The 14,999-nt window shown below is 41.0% G+C and overlaps 1 protein-coding gene across 4 annotated transcripts in view; it reads left to right on the top strand.

Annotated features, from left to right (window-relative positions):
- The window catches only part of LMNTD1 (lamin tail domain containing 1), a 47,950-nt gene that overhangs the window by 19,601 nt on the left and 13,350 nt on the right, over positions 1-14,999 (top strand). For 3 of the 4 annotated variants that reach the window (XM_008259504.4, XM_051850350.2, XM_051850347.2), the window contains exons 5-8: positions 5,457-5,643; positions 6,809-6,928; positions 10,446-10,663; positions 11,193-11,365. In XM_008259504.4, the coding sequence (XP_008257726.2) occupies positions 5,457-5,643; positions 6,809-6,928; positions 10,446-10,663; positions 11,193-11,365 (698 nt within the window). The remainder of the gene's footprint in view (positions 1-5,456; positions 5,644-6,808; positions 6,929-10,445; positions 10,664-11,192; positions 11,366-14,999) is intronic. The other variant, XM_051850348.2, reaches the window with a different exon arrangement.

Raw genomic sequence — 14,999 nt, 5'->3', positions numbered from 1 at the left:
GACCTTGTCTCTCCAGTTTTGTAGAGCTTGTTTAAATGCCTATGCTGACCAGCTCCTTGCTGTGAAAGTCTTCAGAGCTGTCTTGTGCAGCAATGGCCTATCTGCTTCTCTGCCTGTCACCTCCAGTCACCTCCTGCCACCCTGCTCTCCCCAGGCCCTCAGCTGCACCCTGCAGGTCCTGCCTGGCTCCTGGCTCTGTCAGACAACCTAGAAATCATCTCTAGATAGAGCCTGGGGAAACGGTAAGGCTTACTGCATTTGTTCCCGGTCTGTCACTATTCTTCATTGACCAGTGTCCAGTATCTTCAAAACTACTATTTCTGATTTTCCGACTTTTCAGTTGAGTCAAATGGGATGATAAATCTATTTTCTGTTATTCTACCTTGACTAGAAGCAGGAACTGATTCTCAGTTTGTTTTCAAGCCATGCCGTGTTTCTTTTCTACCAACAGAAGGACAAAGGACCTTGTAGGCAAATAGGAAGCAAGGTAGAAATAGTATTAAAAGTCTGGCTGATTATGCATTATCTCACACAGCTCTACATGCCTCGGAGTGATGAAACAATATTAAGAAGGCTAGTTGCTCATCCGTCCTTCATCTCTGCCCCAAGCAATTCTAATTCTCCAAGTGTGGCGTCGCAAGGGTAGTAAGTTGTGGACTGAGAGGACCTCCCGGATAAATAACCACACCAAGAGCTCTGACGCAAAGGCGTTTCTGAAGCTGCAGATCTACTCCTGCTCCCAAAGGGCTCTGATTCAGATTCAGCTCCATCTTTTTCCTTCCCCAGGTCATTCGGAACCCTGTGTTAGTGGGTAAAAACCTGCCTCTTCATCACATCAAAGAGCTATCACCAAAACTCAGGGTAGGAGGCACTGCTCTTGCAGAACCGAAGGACTGAACCATGTTCCCCGAGTCGGATCCTCAGTGCCACAGCTTCTCACCAGCTGTGACCCCCTCCCCACCACTACAAACAGACGCCAACCTGTAGTAGAGAGTTTTAGGTACAGCTGGGAAGGATGGAAACACTAGAACAATAATTTCAACAAAGTGTAGAGCGGCATGAACCTAAAAGCAGAGCCCAACAGCTAAATACATCAGTGTTTAAATAATGGAAAGTGATTTTTTTTTAAAGTGACATGGCCATGTGTCTTTTCAGTCTCTCTACATGTCAACCACGCATAAATGCCCTGACAGGAAGATTAGGACATCAGTCTCCACTCTCTGCCTATCCAATTGTAAGAGAGGTCTCAGATCCTTTCCCACTGAAGATGGATGGCAAGGCTTGGAGGCAGGGGAAGAGATAACTCCTAAGGCTGTGTGATGGCAGATTAGCAACTGCCTCTCAGTTTCCGTGTATTGTGTAGATGTTTTCCTGTACTGTTAGGTCTTCTATCAAAAGGAAGGAAAAAAAAGGTGCCCTGATAAGGACAAGTTTTTTTTTTTCTTTCAAACAAGCTAATTTATTCCACTTATTTGCGTAAATAAAAATGTAGTATTAGTGAATAAAAAATGCTTAAATATTGAGAGATGGTTGAAAAGCAACTGTAAATATTCAATTGTATGGATGATAACAAAAGGATAACTGAGCTAGCCCAGGGGTCATATCTATTTAAAAACAAATCGTGATAATTCTCCTTGGTAGAGAAAATAAGTCTAAAAATCAAAAACCTATTCTGTAAAAAACAAAAGCATTCCATAAAGAATTCACTAAGATAAGGATGACATCGAGGTGTTCCAGGGATGCTGAAGATGAGTGAAATATTACACTGACAACCTAGTAAAAATCGTGACAATAATGCAAAAAATGAAATTGTTATATCAGTTTTTTGAAAGTAAACAGCTGGGGGGCCAGTGCTGTGGCGTAGTGGATAAAGCTGCCACCTGCAACACCGGCATCCCATATGGGCGCTGGTTCAAGTCCCAGCTGCTCTACTTCTGATCCAGCTCTCTGCTGTGGCCTGGGATAGCAGTAGAAGATGCCCAAGTCCTTGCTTGGGCCCCTGCACCCACATGGGAGACCCAGAAGAAGCTCCTGGCTCCTGGCTTCGGATCAGCACAGCTCTGGCCAATTTGGGAGTGAACTAGTGGATGGAAGACCTGTCTCTTTCTCTCTGCCTCTCCTCTCTCTGTGTAACTCTGACTTTCAAATAAATAAATAAATATTTAAAAAAAAAAGTAAACAGCTCTAAAACAGGTTTTCTCATACAATTCAGTGGGATCAGGAAGTGAGACCACTATTTGAAAGGGAGTTTGGGCCGGCGCCGTGGCTCACTAGGCTAATCCTCCACCTGCAGCGCCAGCACCCCAGGTTCTAGTCCCGGTTGGGGTGCTGGATTCTGTCCCGGTTGCTCCTCTTCCAGTCTAGCTCTCCGCTGTGGCCTGGGAGTGCAGTAGAGGATGGCCCAAGTCCTTGGGCCCTGCACCCGCATGGAGACCAGGAGAAGCACCTGGCTCCTGGATTCGGATCAGCGCAGTGCGCCCGCCAGCCGTAGCAGCCATTTGGGGGATGAACCAATGGAAGGAAGACCTTTCTCTCTCTCTCCCTCACTGTCTAACTCTGCCTGTCAAAAAAAAAAAAAAAAAAAAAAAAAAAAAAAAAAAAAAAAAGGGAGGGGTGCAGGGGAGTTTTGTTGCATGTCTGGAGGAATGTCATAGACATAAATATTCTTTCTTCTCATAATGTCTCCTCAAGGAATGGGAACCCAAAGTGACAGCTGGACGTTTGGAGCCACCTTCTCCACCACATTTGCTAATTTGAAAGCAGCAGTTAAGAAGCTTAGAAGTTGGGGAATTTGGAAGGATCATAGAATGATGTGAATAAAGGTTGGCATTCAGGGCTTGTTAAGAAAGAAAATCATTGAAAACTGTCCTGTGCCTTCATTTGGAACTTAGAAGGGCATATCCAATAGTAAGGCTATATACCTAAACATATCCAAAATAGACCAGCCTAGTGCAAATCATTTCACACCTTGATTCAATTAAAGTGATTTTTTCCCTCAATTTGCATGCCTGTCAGAGACAAAGGAAACATTGTCTAGAGTGATTAAACATAACACAGAACCTCAAATTTTCTCTGGACTTTTTAAACCTATAATACTAGTCACTAAATAAAAAGATGAATGTAATAGAAAAGTTGAGTAAAAACCAAGACTGAAAATGGATACTAGAAATAGCCATAGGATGTCCAGAAATTGTGATCATCTGACAGGAACTGTAAAATAACAATGAGTTAAATAACAATATAAAAATCTTAGCACAGAGTTGGAAACTAAAAATAATCAGAAGCAAGTTCTGGGAATTAAAAAAATTTCAATTAAGGAAATTGCTATTTCAGTATATGGGTCTAAAAGTGCATGTGATAAAGCAGAATAATTATTGAACTGGAATATTCTCAAAAGACAATATGCAAACCTAATCACAGAGAACCAGTGGTTAGAAATCAGCCTAAAATATATTTTCAAGGAAAATGGAAGTAAAAGATAAGTTTATTTTGATACAAAAAATTCAAAATCCTTGCACACAAGGGGTCTTCGAAAAGCTCTTAGAAAAATGTATATTATTAAAAGTATGCATGGATGGTTTTTCCCTATAATTGGGGAAAAAGAAAATAGCAGTGAGTTACCATGTTCTACCCATGATACTGAAAAAAGTTTGGAAGTCTGAAAATTTGAAGTGAAAGCAAGACTGTGAAGAAGAAGAAGGAGCGGCACTCGCATAGGCAGTGAGTGAAGCACACAGTGGCATGAAAATTGTGCTCTTTCTGAGACTTGGAGCACGGGGTAGGAAGCAGGGAGAGAGAGACTAGAAACTTGCAGATTACCTGGGCCTTGTTTTCTCTGGCAGGAAATGTTCAAACCCTGAAGGATTTCCAGCGGGGAAGTGCAGTGTCAGATCTGGATTGTACAAAGATTGCTCTGGAAACAAAAAGGAGGGTGGAGGATGATTAGGAGGGGGCAGGGCTCAAGAAACCCATGGGAGTGTTGATACCATGCCACACAGAGATGGTGGGAGTCTAACAATGATTGCAGCCATTGTGATGGAGAAGTCACTAAAGAGGTAGAATCAACAGAACTGAGTCACAGATCAACTGTGAAGGATTAGAGAGAGAGAGACCTGTTCAGACTTGGCCAACAGGTTGAATGACTTGGGAAAAATGCATCTTTCTAAATTTAAGTGTATCTATGAAATGAGACTAAAAATAACATTTTTTCACAGGGTTGTTAGGAGAAATAAACAAGAAAGCGCAGTGTTCTTCACATTGGTTTTTGATTGTGACCTTCAATAAGAAATATGTAGACATATTTTAATGAAAATTATGCATGGTATTGTGAGAATAAAGTGAGTCCACAATGCCTTCATCAAAGTATTTGAAGACTAATTCATTTCCAAATGAAGGCTTTGAATAATTTTAGGAAAATAATGTGATGCCCACGAAACATGTTGTATAACATCCCTCAGAGCTTAGAGAATAAAAAAAAGATCAAACATTAATCTTCCACAGTAAAATATAAGTGTATTCACACAAACCTTGAATGAAGAATATAAATAACCTCACTTCAATTTTGGGTCAGCTTTTGCTTCAAATACTTGAAACTTTTTCTTTGTTTTCTCATTTGAATGTTGGAACTGTAGATAAGAAATTGTGCAAATATTGGTGTGGATGGAGACAGATGAGGGAGGCACAGACATGGACGCATGAGACTGTTCCCCAAAGTTTGTGGCGGAAATGGAATGAAAAGATTTTATTTTGGTGCAAAAAACTTTGAAATCCACCTGCCTGCAGTTTTTTCATGATACTCGCTTTCTATGAACCTGATAAGTGTCTTTCATATGTATTTTTTAAGTGCCTGGTACATAGTCATTTAGGTGAATATCATTGGTGAAAGTATATTTTATCCTTAAAATGCTGATCTAACCCACCAAAGGGATTTCATGATCTGCTAAAGGTTGTGGCCCATACTCTTAAAAAAATGCCATTATATAAGTGATGAACCTGGTCCTTGGAACTCTAGACTCGAAACTCTTGACACAAGTTAGAAGGTAAAAAATGCCATCTTACTTTGAATGATGTTTTCATGTTTCTCGTGTCCACAGTCACTTTCTCTCATGTCAACCCAATGGCTTGTCACCTGATCCTCCTTTAAGATTTTTCACAACTGAGTAGTTTTATCTTCAACAATAGGAAATTTAAATAGTTAAAATCACACCTTCTCATGGTATTCATTCCTTGACACCTGAGGCACTTTGAGGTTTTCCTTCATTGTTTTACATGAAATAAGTCATTTTATTGCAGCAATAAACGGAACCAGGAGATCAAGCCATTTGTTTTAGGTTGCTATGAAATAGAATATTTCTAGGTAGTACAACATGGAGACACCTTTCAAAGCATATTTATAAGTCAGTTCTGGAAATGAGCCTAAGATAATCTTTTCATGATCTTTGCATTTTATTTTCTAGTTCTCTTGGTGATATCAAAATAGCAGAAGTCAATGTGCAGGGTTTATTCGTAAGGCTCATCAATGCTTCACGTGACAAAGAACTAGACATTGGAAATCATATTCTGCAGCAAAACGTGAATGGACAAGCGCTCTCCTTGTACCGATTCCTCCCGAACATTGTAATGCAGGCCAATTCCACAGTGACAGTGAGTATGTGACAGAAACACTATGAACGAGGGGTGTCAAGGAGAAACTCAGCTCACTCTGGCAGCCTGTGGCTCAGCCCTGTAGTCTCATCATCACACATTGCTACAGAAGATGTGACTTCCGTCTGTTGTTGTTAATCATACCACTTTCTCCATCCTCTGGAGGTGAATTAATAGCCATAATTAAATTTCCTCAGTTTTATTTTAGTTTGTATAGAATCCTTTTGTTCCCAGGAAGGGTATTTGGTGCCAGTAAGTCACTACTTGGGACACTCCCATCCTATGCCAGAGTTTCTGGGTTCAAGTCCCATTACCTCTTCCAGTCCCAGCTTCCTGCTAGAGTGTACCCTAAGAGACAGCAGATGATGGCTCAAGAACTTGGATCTCTGCCACGCATAGAGGAGACCTGGAATAGTTCTAGACTTCTGGCTTCAGAGTGGCCCGGCCTTGATTTTTGTAGGCATTTGGGGAAGTGAACCAGCAGATGGGATCTTTCTCTCTCTTGCTCTCTATCTCAGTGTGTATGTGTGTGTATGCATCTGCCTTTCAAATAAATAGGTCTTTAAAAATGAAATTCTGTTATCCCAAAACCAAGCTAATATAATTCTAAAATGATAGGGGAAGATAATTGGTTGATACTAGAAGATCCCTCCATTGTTCTTATGCATATCTTTATGCCATGTATAGTAACTATTGGGTGTTACATTGTCTGATATCATATATCATGCAGTCATTATATTTTTTAAGATTTATTTATTTTATTTGAAAGGCAGAGTTACAGAGAAGCAGAGGCAAAGAGAGAGAGAGGTCTTCCATCCAGCGGTTCACTTCCCAAACAGCCGCAATGACCGGAGCTGGGAGCTTCCTCCAGGTCTCCCTTGTGGGTGCAGGGGTCCAAGCACTTGGGCCATCCTCCACTGTTTTCCCAGGCCATGGCAGAGAGCTGGATTGGAAGTGGAACAGGTGGGACTAGAACCGGCGCCCATATGGGATGCCCCCACTGCAGTCAGTGACTGTACTTGCTATGCCACTGGCCGGATCTGCAGTCATTATATTTGAACAACTCATCTGTTCAGGAAGATTTTGTTGCCATCACCCAATGACATTTACAAAACCTACACGGAACTCCACTGGCATTTGTCACTAAGAAAGCATCTTCCTACAGGTATGGGCAGCAGCGTCAGAAGCGAAGCATCAACCACCACCAGATTTTCTCTGGAAGGAACAAGACAGATTCAGAACGAGCCCGGACTGCACAACAATCCTATGCAAGCCTAATGGTGAAGTCAGTGTCGGGCGCTTGGCAGTGATTCTTCATGCAGTGGATACTCCTCTCTGTGCTCCTCTTAGCTTCTTAGTTCACCCAGTTACTTTTCCAGCCTTAAAAGCTTGGATAGAATCAGCACTAAATACTGTTACACATCAGCACCCTCTTCCCGATGTCAAAGTGCCAAAGAGCTAGCACACTGGCCAAAAGTGTTGTTGATGGTCTGCAATTCTGAGAAGCCACTGTCACAGATAAATTTTCTGTGTGTAGTATTTAGCTTGATGAGCTGGATAAGGAAAGTACTACATAAAGGCCTGTTAATAGTCATCTATTCACTTCTCAAATAGTTATTGAGATTCTTCTCTATTCAGAGAGTGGTGCTAAGTACTGGGACTAGAGCATGGATTGAGACATCATATTTACTCCCAAGAGTCTAATAATCTGAATGAGTTTACAGTCTTTTTATGAAGGGACTGTACTTTATTTACTGTGAAATTAAGTACAAAGGCACTGCCAAAATTTTGCAGAAAAGTGGGTGAAAGAATAAGTTTATTTTTCTGCAAATTTGAAATCCATGTATAGTTTGCTCATAACATGCATTTCTCATGAACTCTGAATATTCCTCAAATACATGGACGTCAAAATATTTTGCACCATTTAATTCCATCTTCCAGGAACACGTTGGAGTTCCTGATGGCATCAGGATTCTAGGAGTCTATGGGTTCTTAAAACAGGACTAGATTTTTTCCACCAGTCACACTGTGGTCCCTGCTATCAGATTTGTAGCCTCCTCATTACATGCCAGAAAGTTAATGGTTAGCCTTTATTTATTCAGTGTCTGGCTCCCCCTCAATGCCTTGTCTGCCATGAGAGATCTGGGCTTGGACCACAGTCCGTTCCTATGTGCTAGGAGCTCACTGATAGGTTATTTATATTTGCATTCTTTTATTGGACTCCCAGTCCTGTTTAGGAATTTTACAAAGGAGGAAAATGGGACTTGGAAAGTTAAATGGCTTGCTCCAGGTCACACAATTAGGAAAATTACAGAGCTAAAATAAAACCATGCAAGAATTTTCCTATTGCGCTAAGAATAGTCTACAGGGTCCATGTGGCCGACATTGTGGAGGTGAGGTTAAATTTTATTACATTTTTGTCATTGTCATCAAATGCTTTTATGTGCCAACATCACAGGGACAAAAAGTAATCTTGTCTAGGACAGGCATACAATGTAAGAAATCTCACTACAAAGGTCAACATATTTTCAATGTAAATGGTACTGTTTCAGCTACTAAAGAAGAGAATCGCTAACGAATGATCTGCACCAAAGCAGGACTTTTTTTTACTGTTCTTTTAAAAAAGACTTTGTGTTTCTCTTTCCTACAGTGGGCCTACTGTAGCTGAGCTTGTTGTGTGTAGTCTTTATGTCTATTTAGTTTGTCAAGGCACCCAGGGCATTTTTTTCCAAGTTTAGAGCACAAAGTTCAAACCCTTAATTTTATCAACGAAAGACCAGAAGAATAATTAGAATGTTCAGGCATACTTTGGTGCTTAATTTTCCCCTGCTGGAGAGATGTGTGATTCCTATGCAGGACTTGGCTGAATAATTTTTGCACATATATGTTGTGCATATGCCACAAAGCAAACACCAGCATTAGTGCTTGTGAGTGTACTTAATACTCCTGCCCAGGGCGAGAGCCTGAGAACATGCCTTCTTTTTCATGTCTCTACTTCTGCTCATTTCTCCATCTCAAATAAGACATCAACATGTGAGGACACGCGCGCACACACACACACACACACACGCACACGGTGTATTTGTTTCAGTGTTTACCATGTGAACGCGTTAATTGTACAATGACTATTGTACAGATCTTTACAGCGATGCGATTCAGTGGCTGACCCAAGTTTTTTAGTACTTTTACAAGCAGTTCCCCATCACTCCCTTCCATCTTATACACGCAGCAGATGGCTGGCCTGCCAGAGATGGTACAGCTTGTCATTTTTAAAAGTAGAAACTAAGGCCAGCTTGTCTTGCTGCATCCTCAGCCTGTGGTTCACTAATCCAAATGGTAGTTAAATGATAATTACAGGGTGTTTTTTTTTAAAGTATGTTGCACCCTATCTAACACTGTACACAAACAGCAATTCAGAATGAGTAGAAGGGGGCTGGAGCTGTGGCGTGGTGGGTAAATCTGTCACCTGTGATGGCAGTATCCCATGTGGGCATTGTCCCCACTGCTCCTGTCTGGCCCAGCCCCTGTGGTGGTGGCCATCTGGGGAGTGTCCAGATAGAAGACCGAGATCTAGATGGAGATCTCTCTGTGTGAGCCTCTCTCTCTCTCTCTCTGTAGCTCTTTCAAATAAATAAATATATAAAACAAACAAAAAAAGCAAAATGAACAAAAGACCCAGAAATGTAAAACTCTTAGAAGGAAACATAAGGAGATTGTCCCTTGATGTTAGCCTTGACAGTAGGTTTTTTAAAAATATATCACACCAAAACCCAAGGCTGCAAAAGGAAAACTAAGTAAATGGTACTACTTCAAACTGAAAAGCCTCTGTGCAGACAAGAAAATAGTCAAAAAATGGAAACAGCATCCTACAGTTCAGGAAAAAAATGTTTGCAAGCCACATATCTGATAAGGGATCAAAATCGAAACTTTATAAAGAACCTTTGTAACTCAATAGCAGAAAAACAAATAACCCAATTTAAAACTGGGCAAAGTGCCATATTCTGTCCCGGTTGCCCCTCTTCCAGTCCAGCTCTCTGCTGTGGCCCAGGAGTGCAGTGGAGGATGGTCCAACGGCTTGGGCCCTGCACCCCATGGGAGACCAGGAGAAGCACCTGGCTCCTGCCTTCGGATCAGTGCGGTGAACTGGCTGCAGCGCGCTGGCTGCAGTGGCCATTGGAGGGTGAACCAACGGCAAAAGGAAGACCTTTCTCTCTGTCTCTCTCTCACTGTCCACTCTGCCTGTCAAAAAAAAAAAAAAACCTGGGCAAAGGGCTTGAACAGACATTTCTCCAAATTTCTCCATCCCCTACTGCTTTCCCAGGCCATAAGCAGAGAGATGGATCACAAGAGGAGCGGCCAGGGTATGAACTGGCTCCTGTATGGAATGGCAGTGCCTCAGGCAAAGGCTTAGCCTACTATGCCACAGTGCTGACCCTGTATAAATTAAAAATAAAAAAAACAAGAAGGGGCAAATATTTGGATCAGCAGTTAGGATGCCACTTAGGTTGATGACATGCCACATCAGAATGCGAGGGTCCAACTCCCAGCTCAGTTTCTGAGTTCAGATTCTTGCCTCTCTGGGAGGAAACAGTAGTTGAATTCATGCCACCCATATGAAAGACCTGGATTGAGTTTCTGGCTCTTGGCTTTGGCCTAATCTAGGCCCAGCTGTTGTAGGCATTTGGGGAATAAACCAGAGAATGGGAATTCTCTCTCTCTCTCCATCTCTCTGTTTTTCTGCCTTTTGAATAAGTAAATATAAGTTTAAAAATCAAATTTTATTACAAAATCATTTTCATTAGGCCATTGCCTGGTATACCCCTATCCACTGGAAGCAAGCATGGGAAAAATTAGAAACTGACATAGAATTTGACAGATGTGCAGTAGTCACTCCGACATTCCGAAGGCACATGTTTCGATGGACAATGTCTACAACTTCAGTAGCTAAAGATAAACAAGACCAGCCTAAGAAAGCTACCTCAACGTATGAGGTGGAGCAAGATCAACATTTTCTCAAGAGGTAAGTATCTGGGTTTTTTTTTTTTTGGTGGTTTTTATTGAATCCTTCCCACAGTAACTGAGCTTGTGGAAATGATTGGGTGACAGATATAGGATAAATAAGTCAACTGTGGTTTAAAAAATTGATCCAGAATAGGACTCATGTGAAAAGCATGGAAACAGAGTGGGCAGGCACATACTGGAGGGACAGCACAGGCTGGCGATATTGGTGGCACATCCTGAGATCACCGAGCCACTTCCTTTCCCTTGGCATTACTGTCAGAGCAAGGTGGCTACGGAGAGGTCCAGAAGTGACCCAGGTCCTGGTGCAGGGCGGGCACATAAGGATTCCATCTCGATCGAGGTCCAGAATACGTTACTCCTTTGTAGGTGAATGTTTCTCTGGTATAGCAAGAGCTCTGCCCACAGGGCTGGCAAAACCGCCTTCTCTTGGTCTTGAAACGTGCTTTGGATTTGACTGTGCCTTTAGCACTGTTGTCACTGCAGAGAATGGCTCTTGATTTCAAGTTGGGCTTTTTTCTTTTTAACAGAGAAAAGGAAATCCCACCAACCCTCTTCCCCAACCACAGCCCTTGGTGCCACAGTCCCTCTGTCTCTGCGCATCCCTACTCTCCTCTGATTGAACCATATGACACGTTCACTCCTGGAAGAAGCTTGAGTGGACTGCCCACGTCTCGGTCAACTAGGCCTGATCTAGCCTCAAGTAAGTCAAAATGATACTTACTCCAGGGAAGAATCGGGAGTACGTGTGTGTACACATGCACACATGTGAACATACCTGGGATTTATGTGTTACAGACTAATGCAGAGGGAGATAGCATTTGAATTAAGATCCTGAAGGATGAAGAGGTTGAAAGGAGGATGGGCAAGTCATTCTGTGTCGAAGAAAGAGCCCGGGTTAAAAGCATGAGAACATGAGGGTAAACTTTGTGTTAGGGAATAGTGATCAATTATTCCCAGTTGAAATGTATGGATAGATGTTGAGGGTTAGCCTGGAAAGTTGGATAGGAACTAGATTTTAGAGGTATTTTCACACCACCATGTTAGTGTTTCAGCTGTATCATCCAGGTAATGAGGAGACACCAGTGATTTTTAAGCAAGTATCTCATGTTAGATTTGTATTTGAAAGAGAACTCTGAAAGCAATGAGAAAAAAGAAATGGAGTAGGAAAGAGTCCAACATCTGTATGTCCAGCCCTACCCTCTGTTCTGAATTATCGATTGATGAGGCTGATTACTTATAATCTCTCCATGGATGCCCTACAAGTGTCTCTTCCTCAAAATGTTCAAAATTGTTCCCTGAAATTGTGTTACTTTATGTTTTCTCATAGCTAACTGAATGTCATTCAGAACCCAAGATAACCTGAAAATCTCTTTTTATTAACTTTTATTTAATGAATATAAATTTCCAAAGTACAGCTTATAGATTACAATGGCTTTTCCCCCCCATAACTTCCTTCCCACCCGCTACCCTACCCTCTCCCACTCCCTCTCACCTTCCATTCACATCAAGATTCATTTTCAATTCTCTTTATATACAGAAGATCAATTTAGCATATATTAAGTAAAGCTTTCAACAGTTTGCACCCACACAGTAACACAAAGTGAAAAATACTGTTTGAGTACTCGTTATAGCATTAAATCACAATGTACAGCACATTAAGGACAGAGATCCTACATGAGGAGTAAGTGCACAGTGACTCCTGTTGTTGACTTAACAAACTGACACTCTTGTTTATGGCGTCAGTAGTTACCCTAGGCTCTTGTCATGAGTTGCCAAGGCTATGGAAGCCTTTTGAGTTCGCCAACTGTGATCTTATTTAGACAAGGTCATAGTCAAAGTGGAAGTTCTCTCCTCCCTTCAGAGAAAGGTACCTCCTTCTTTGATGACCTGTTCTTTCCACTGGGATCTCACTCGCGGAGATCTTTCATTTAGGTCATTTCAATTTTTTTGCCAGAGTGTCTTGGCTTTCCATGCCTGAAATACTCTCATGGGTTTTTCCGCCAGATCCAAATGCCTTAAGGGCTGAGTCTGAAAATCTTTCTTTATTCCTTTGCCCTTCTCAGCTCCCACATCTAACCAATCACACTATTTTATATATCATCACCATCTCTTCTTTATTTAAAAATCTGTGTTTCTCTCCCATTGTCCTCAGGATGAAGTCCAAACCAGTGAAATCAGGCATCTTTGTAGACTGGGCCAGCTTTTCTCTCATGCATTTATCTTCTTACATTCTGGACCTGAACCATCTGAAGTTCTTTCAGTTCCTCAAACATTCCCCAACTCCCTTTAGGCCTTCATATGTTCTCTCACTCTCTCCTCTTCACATTAACAATTTATTTTTAAAGCCTCCACTGATGTGTAACTATTTCTAAAGGATCCATCCTTGGCCACATTCCATACGAGTTTTGTGCTCCTTGTGTGTTTTCCTAGTAACTTCTTAGAGTTCCCCTATCAATCAGTGCATCTATTGTACTTTATTGTACATTCTCTTTATCACTAGATGAGTGAGTGCTAAAAGGATGGGAATAGCTTCATCTTGCACACTGTTTCAATACCTGCCCCATGCCCGAGGTATGACACATACTAGTTTTTTAGGATATGCTGGGTGGAGGACAGACAGGAAAGAAGACGGGTGTCTCATGAAATTAGATTGGTGTTTTAATGAGAATTTTGGATGCACATGGAGAAATGAAGTGGAGTACCAATTATTCCAAAGCCTAGGAAGGAAAGCCGGGAAGAAGGACAAGATAAAGGAAGAACAAAGGAGGTTAAAACAAAACTAAGGACAAGTGGGTTGAGCAGAGTTGCAATTTCAGTCGCAGAAGGAGAGAATGAAGAGATTGGAGCATAACAACATTTAAGGAAATAATGGGGGAAATTCTCAAAAACTGATGAAAGACATCAAACCACAGCATCAAGAACAAGAAATATCCGACAGTATAAACACAAAGAAAATCACACGTAGGTGCATCATAATAAACCTTCAAAGACCTGAATAATGAAAGTTACTGTATCTTCCATATACTAAATGCACTACTATTTCAGAGTTCTATATCTAGCAAAAGGTGAAGGTTTAATTCAAACATTTATTGGCAAATGAAAATGGAGGGGATTCATCCACAGCCAACCCACACTTGGGAAATACTGCTGCAAATACCTCGAGTAGCAAGGCAGTTATTCCAGATGGATGCAGGAATATGAGGGTGAAGTGATGGAAAGTGAAAACGGAACACAGTGAGCACATGACTACTTATCATATAGAAGAATGCTCATATTTTAATTCAGGGTTTAACATTTATGTAGAACTTAAGTGCAAGACAGTTGTATCAGGTTCCCAGGTAGGGCTAACAAGTTACTGCACACTTGGCGTCTAAGGCAGGACTTGATAGTCTCACAGCTCTGGAGATGAAAGTCTAAAATAAGTGCATCAGTTGGGCTGTGGTCTCTGAAGGCTCTGGAGGGTCACCTTCTCTTGCCCCCTCCTAGCATCTCTTGGTTGGCAGCATCCCTTAACATTCCTTGGTCTGCCCATGCATTGTGCTGATCTCTGCTTCTGTCCTCCCTTGGCCCTGACTAGTATGTGCCTGTACTCAGTTCTTTTCTTCTTCTTTATAATGACACCAGTCGTTGAATTGGGGCCTTTACTAATATAATGTGGAATCATCTTAACTACATCTACAAAGATCTTATTTCCAAATAATGTCATATTCCTAGGTTCCCAGGGTTAGGACTTCACCATATTTTTGGAGGACAAATTATAACCCATAATAGCTTCAATAGTCCAGAAATTTCAAGGAGTCTAACTGGAGTTAAAATACTTGAAATTCTGTTTTTTTTCTGAGGTTGCAAAAATAGTTTATATTAGACCTAATAAATCAAACTGTTATAAACTAGGTCAAAAACTATAAGAATATTATAAGAACGTCATATTTAGTACATGATAGATATACATTCAAGTCAATCAGTTCAAAGTATATAATTTTCAATGCAATATCTTCTTTTATACATGGATTATCTGGGAATAATACATCACAAACAAGTTGAGTTTATTTCAAGAATGCAAGGTTTGAGCTTTGAAAATTAATAAAATATATTGCCTTAACAGAATAAAGAGGAATGTTATATAACAATATCAATAGGAATAGAAAAATTATCTGATAAAATTCAGTATCCTTCCATTAGAGATTATCCTGAGAAACTTGGATTAGAAAGAATTTTCTTAATCTAAAAAATGATAGTTAGGAAAAATGCGAAAGCAAGCTATCCTACTTAATGGTGAAATCATTAAACTTTTTCTCTTGTGGTCCAGAGAAAGACAATAAATCTCTTTATGA

The sequence above is a fragment of the Oryctolagus cuniculus genome, chromosome 9, assembly GCF_964237555.1.
Source record: "Oryctolagus cuniculus chromosome 9, mOryCun1.1, whole genome shotgun sequence".
NCBI lineage: Eukaryota > Metazoa > Chordata > Mammalia > Lagomorpha > Leporidae > Oryctolagus > Oryctolagus cuniculus.
Note: the sequence above shows the minus strand (reverse complement) of the source record. Positions and strands in the feature narration are given on the sequence as shown.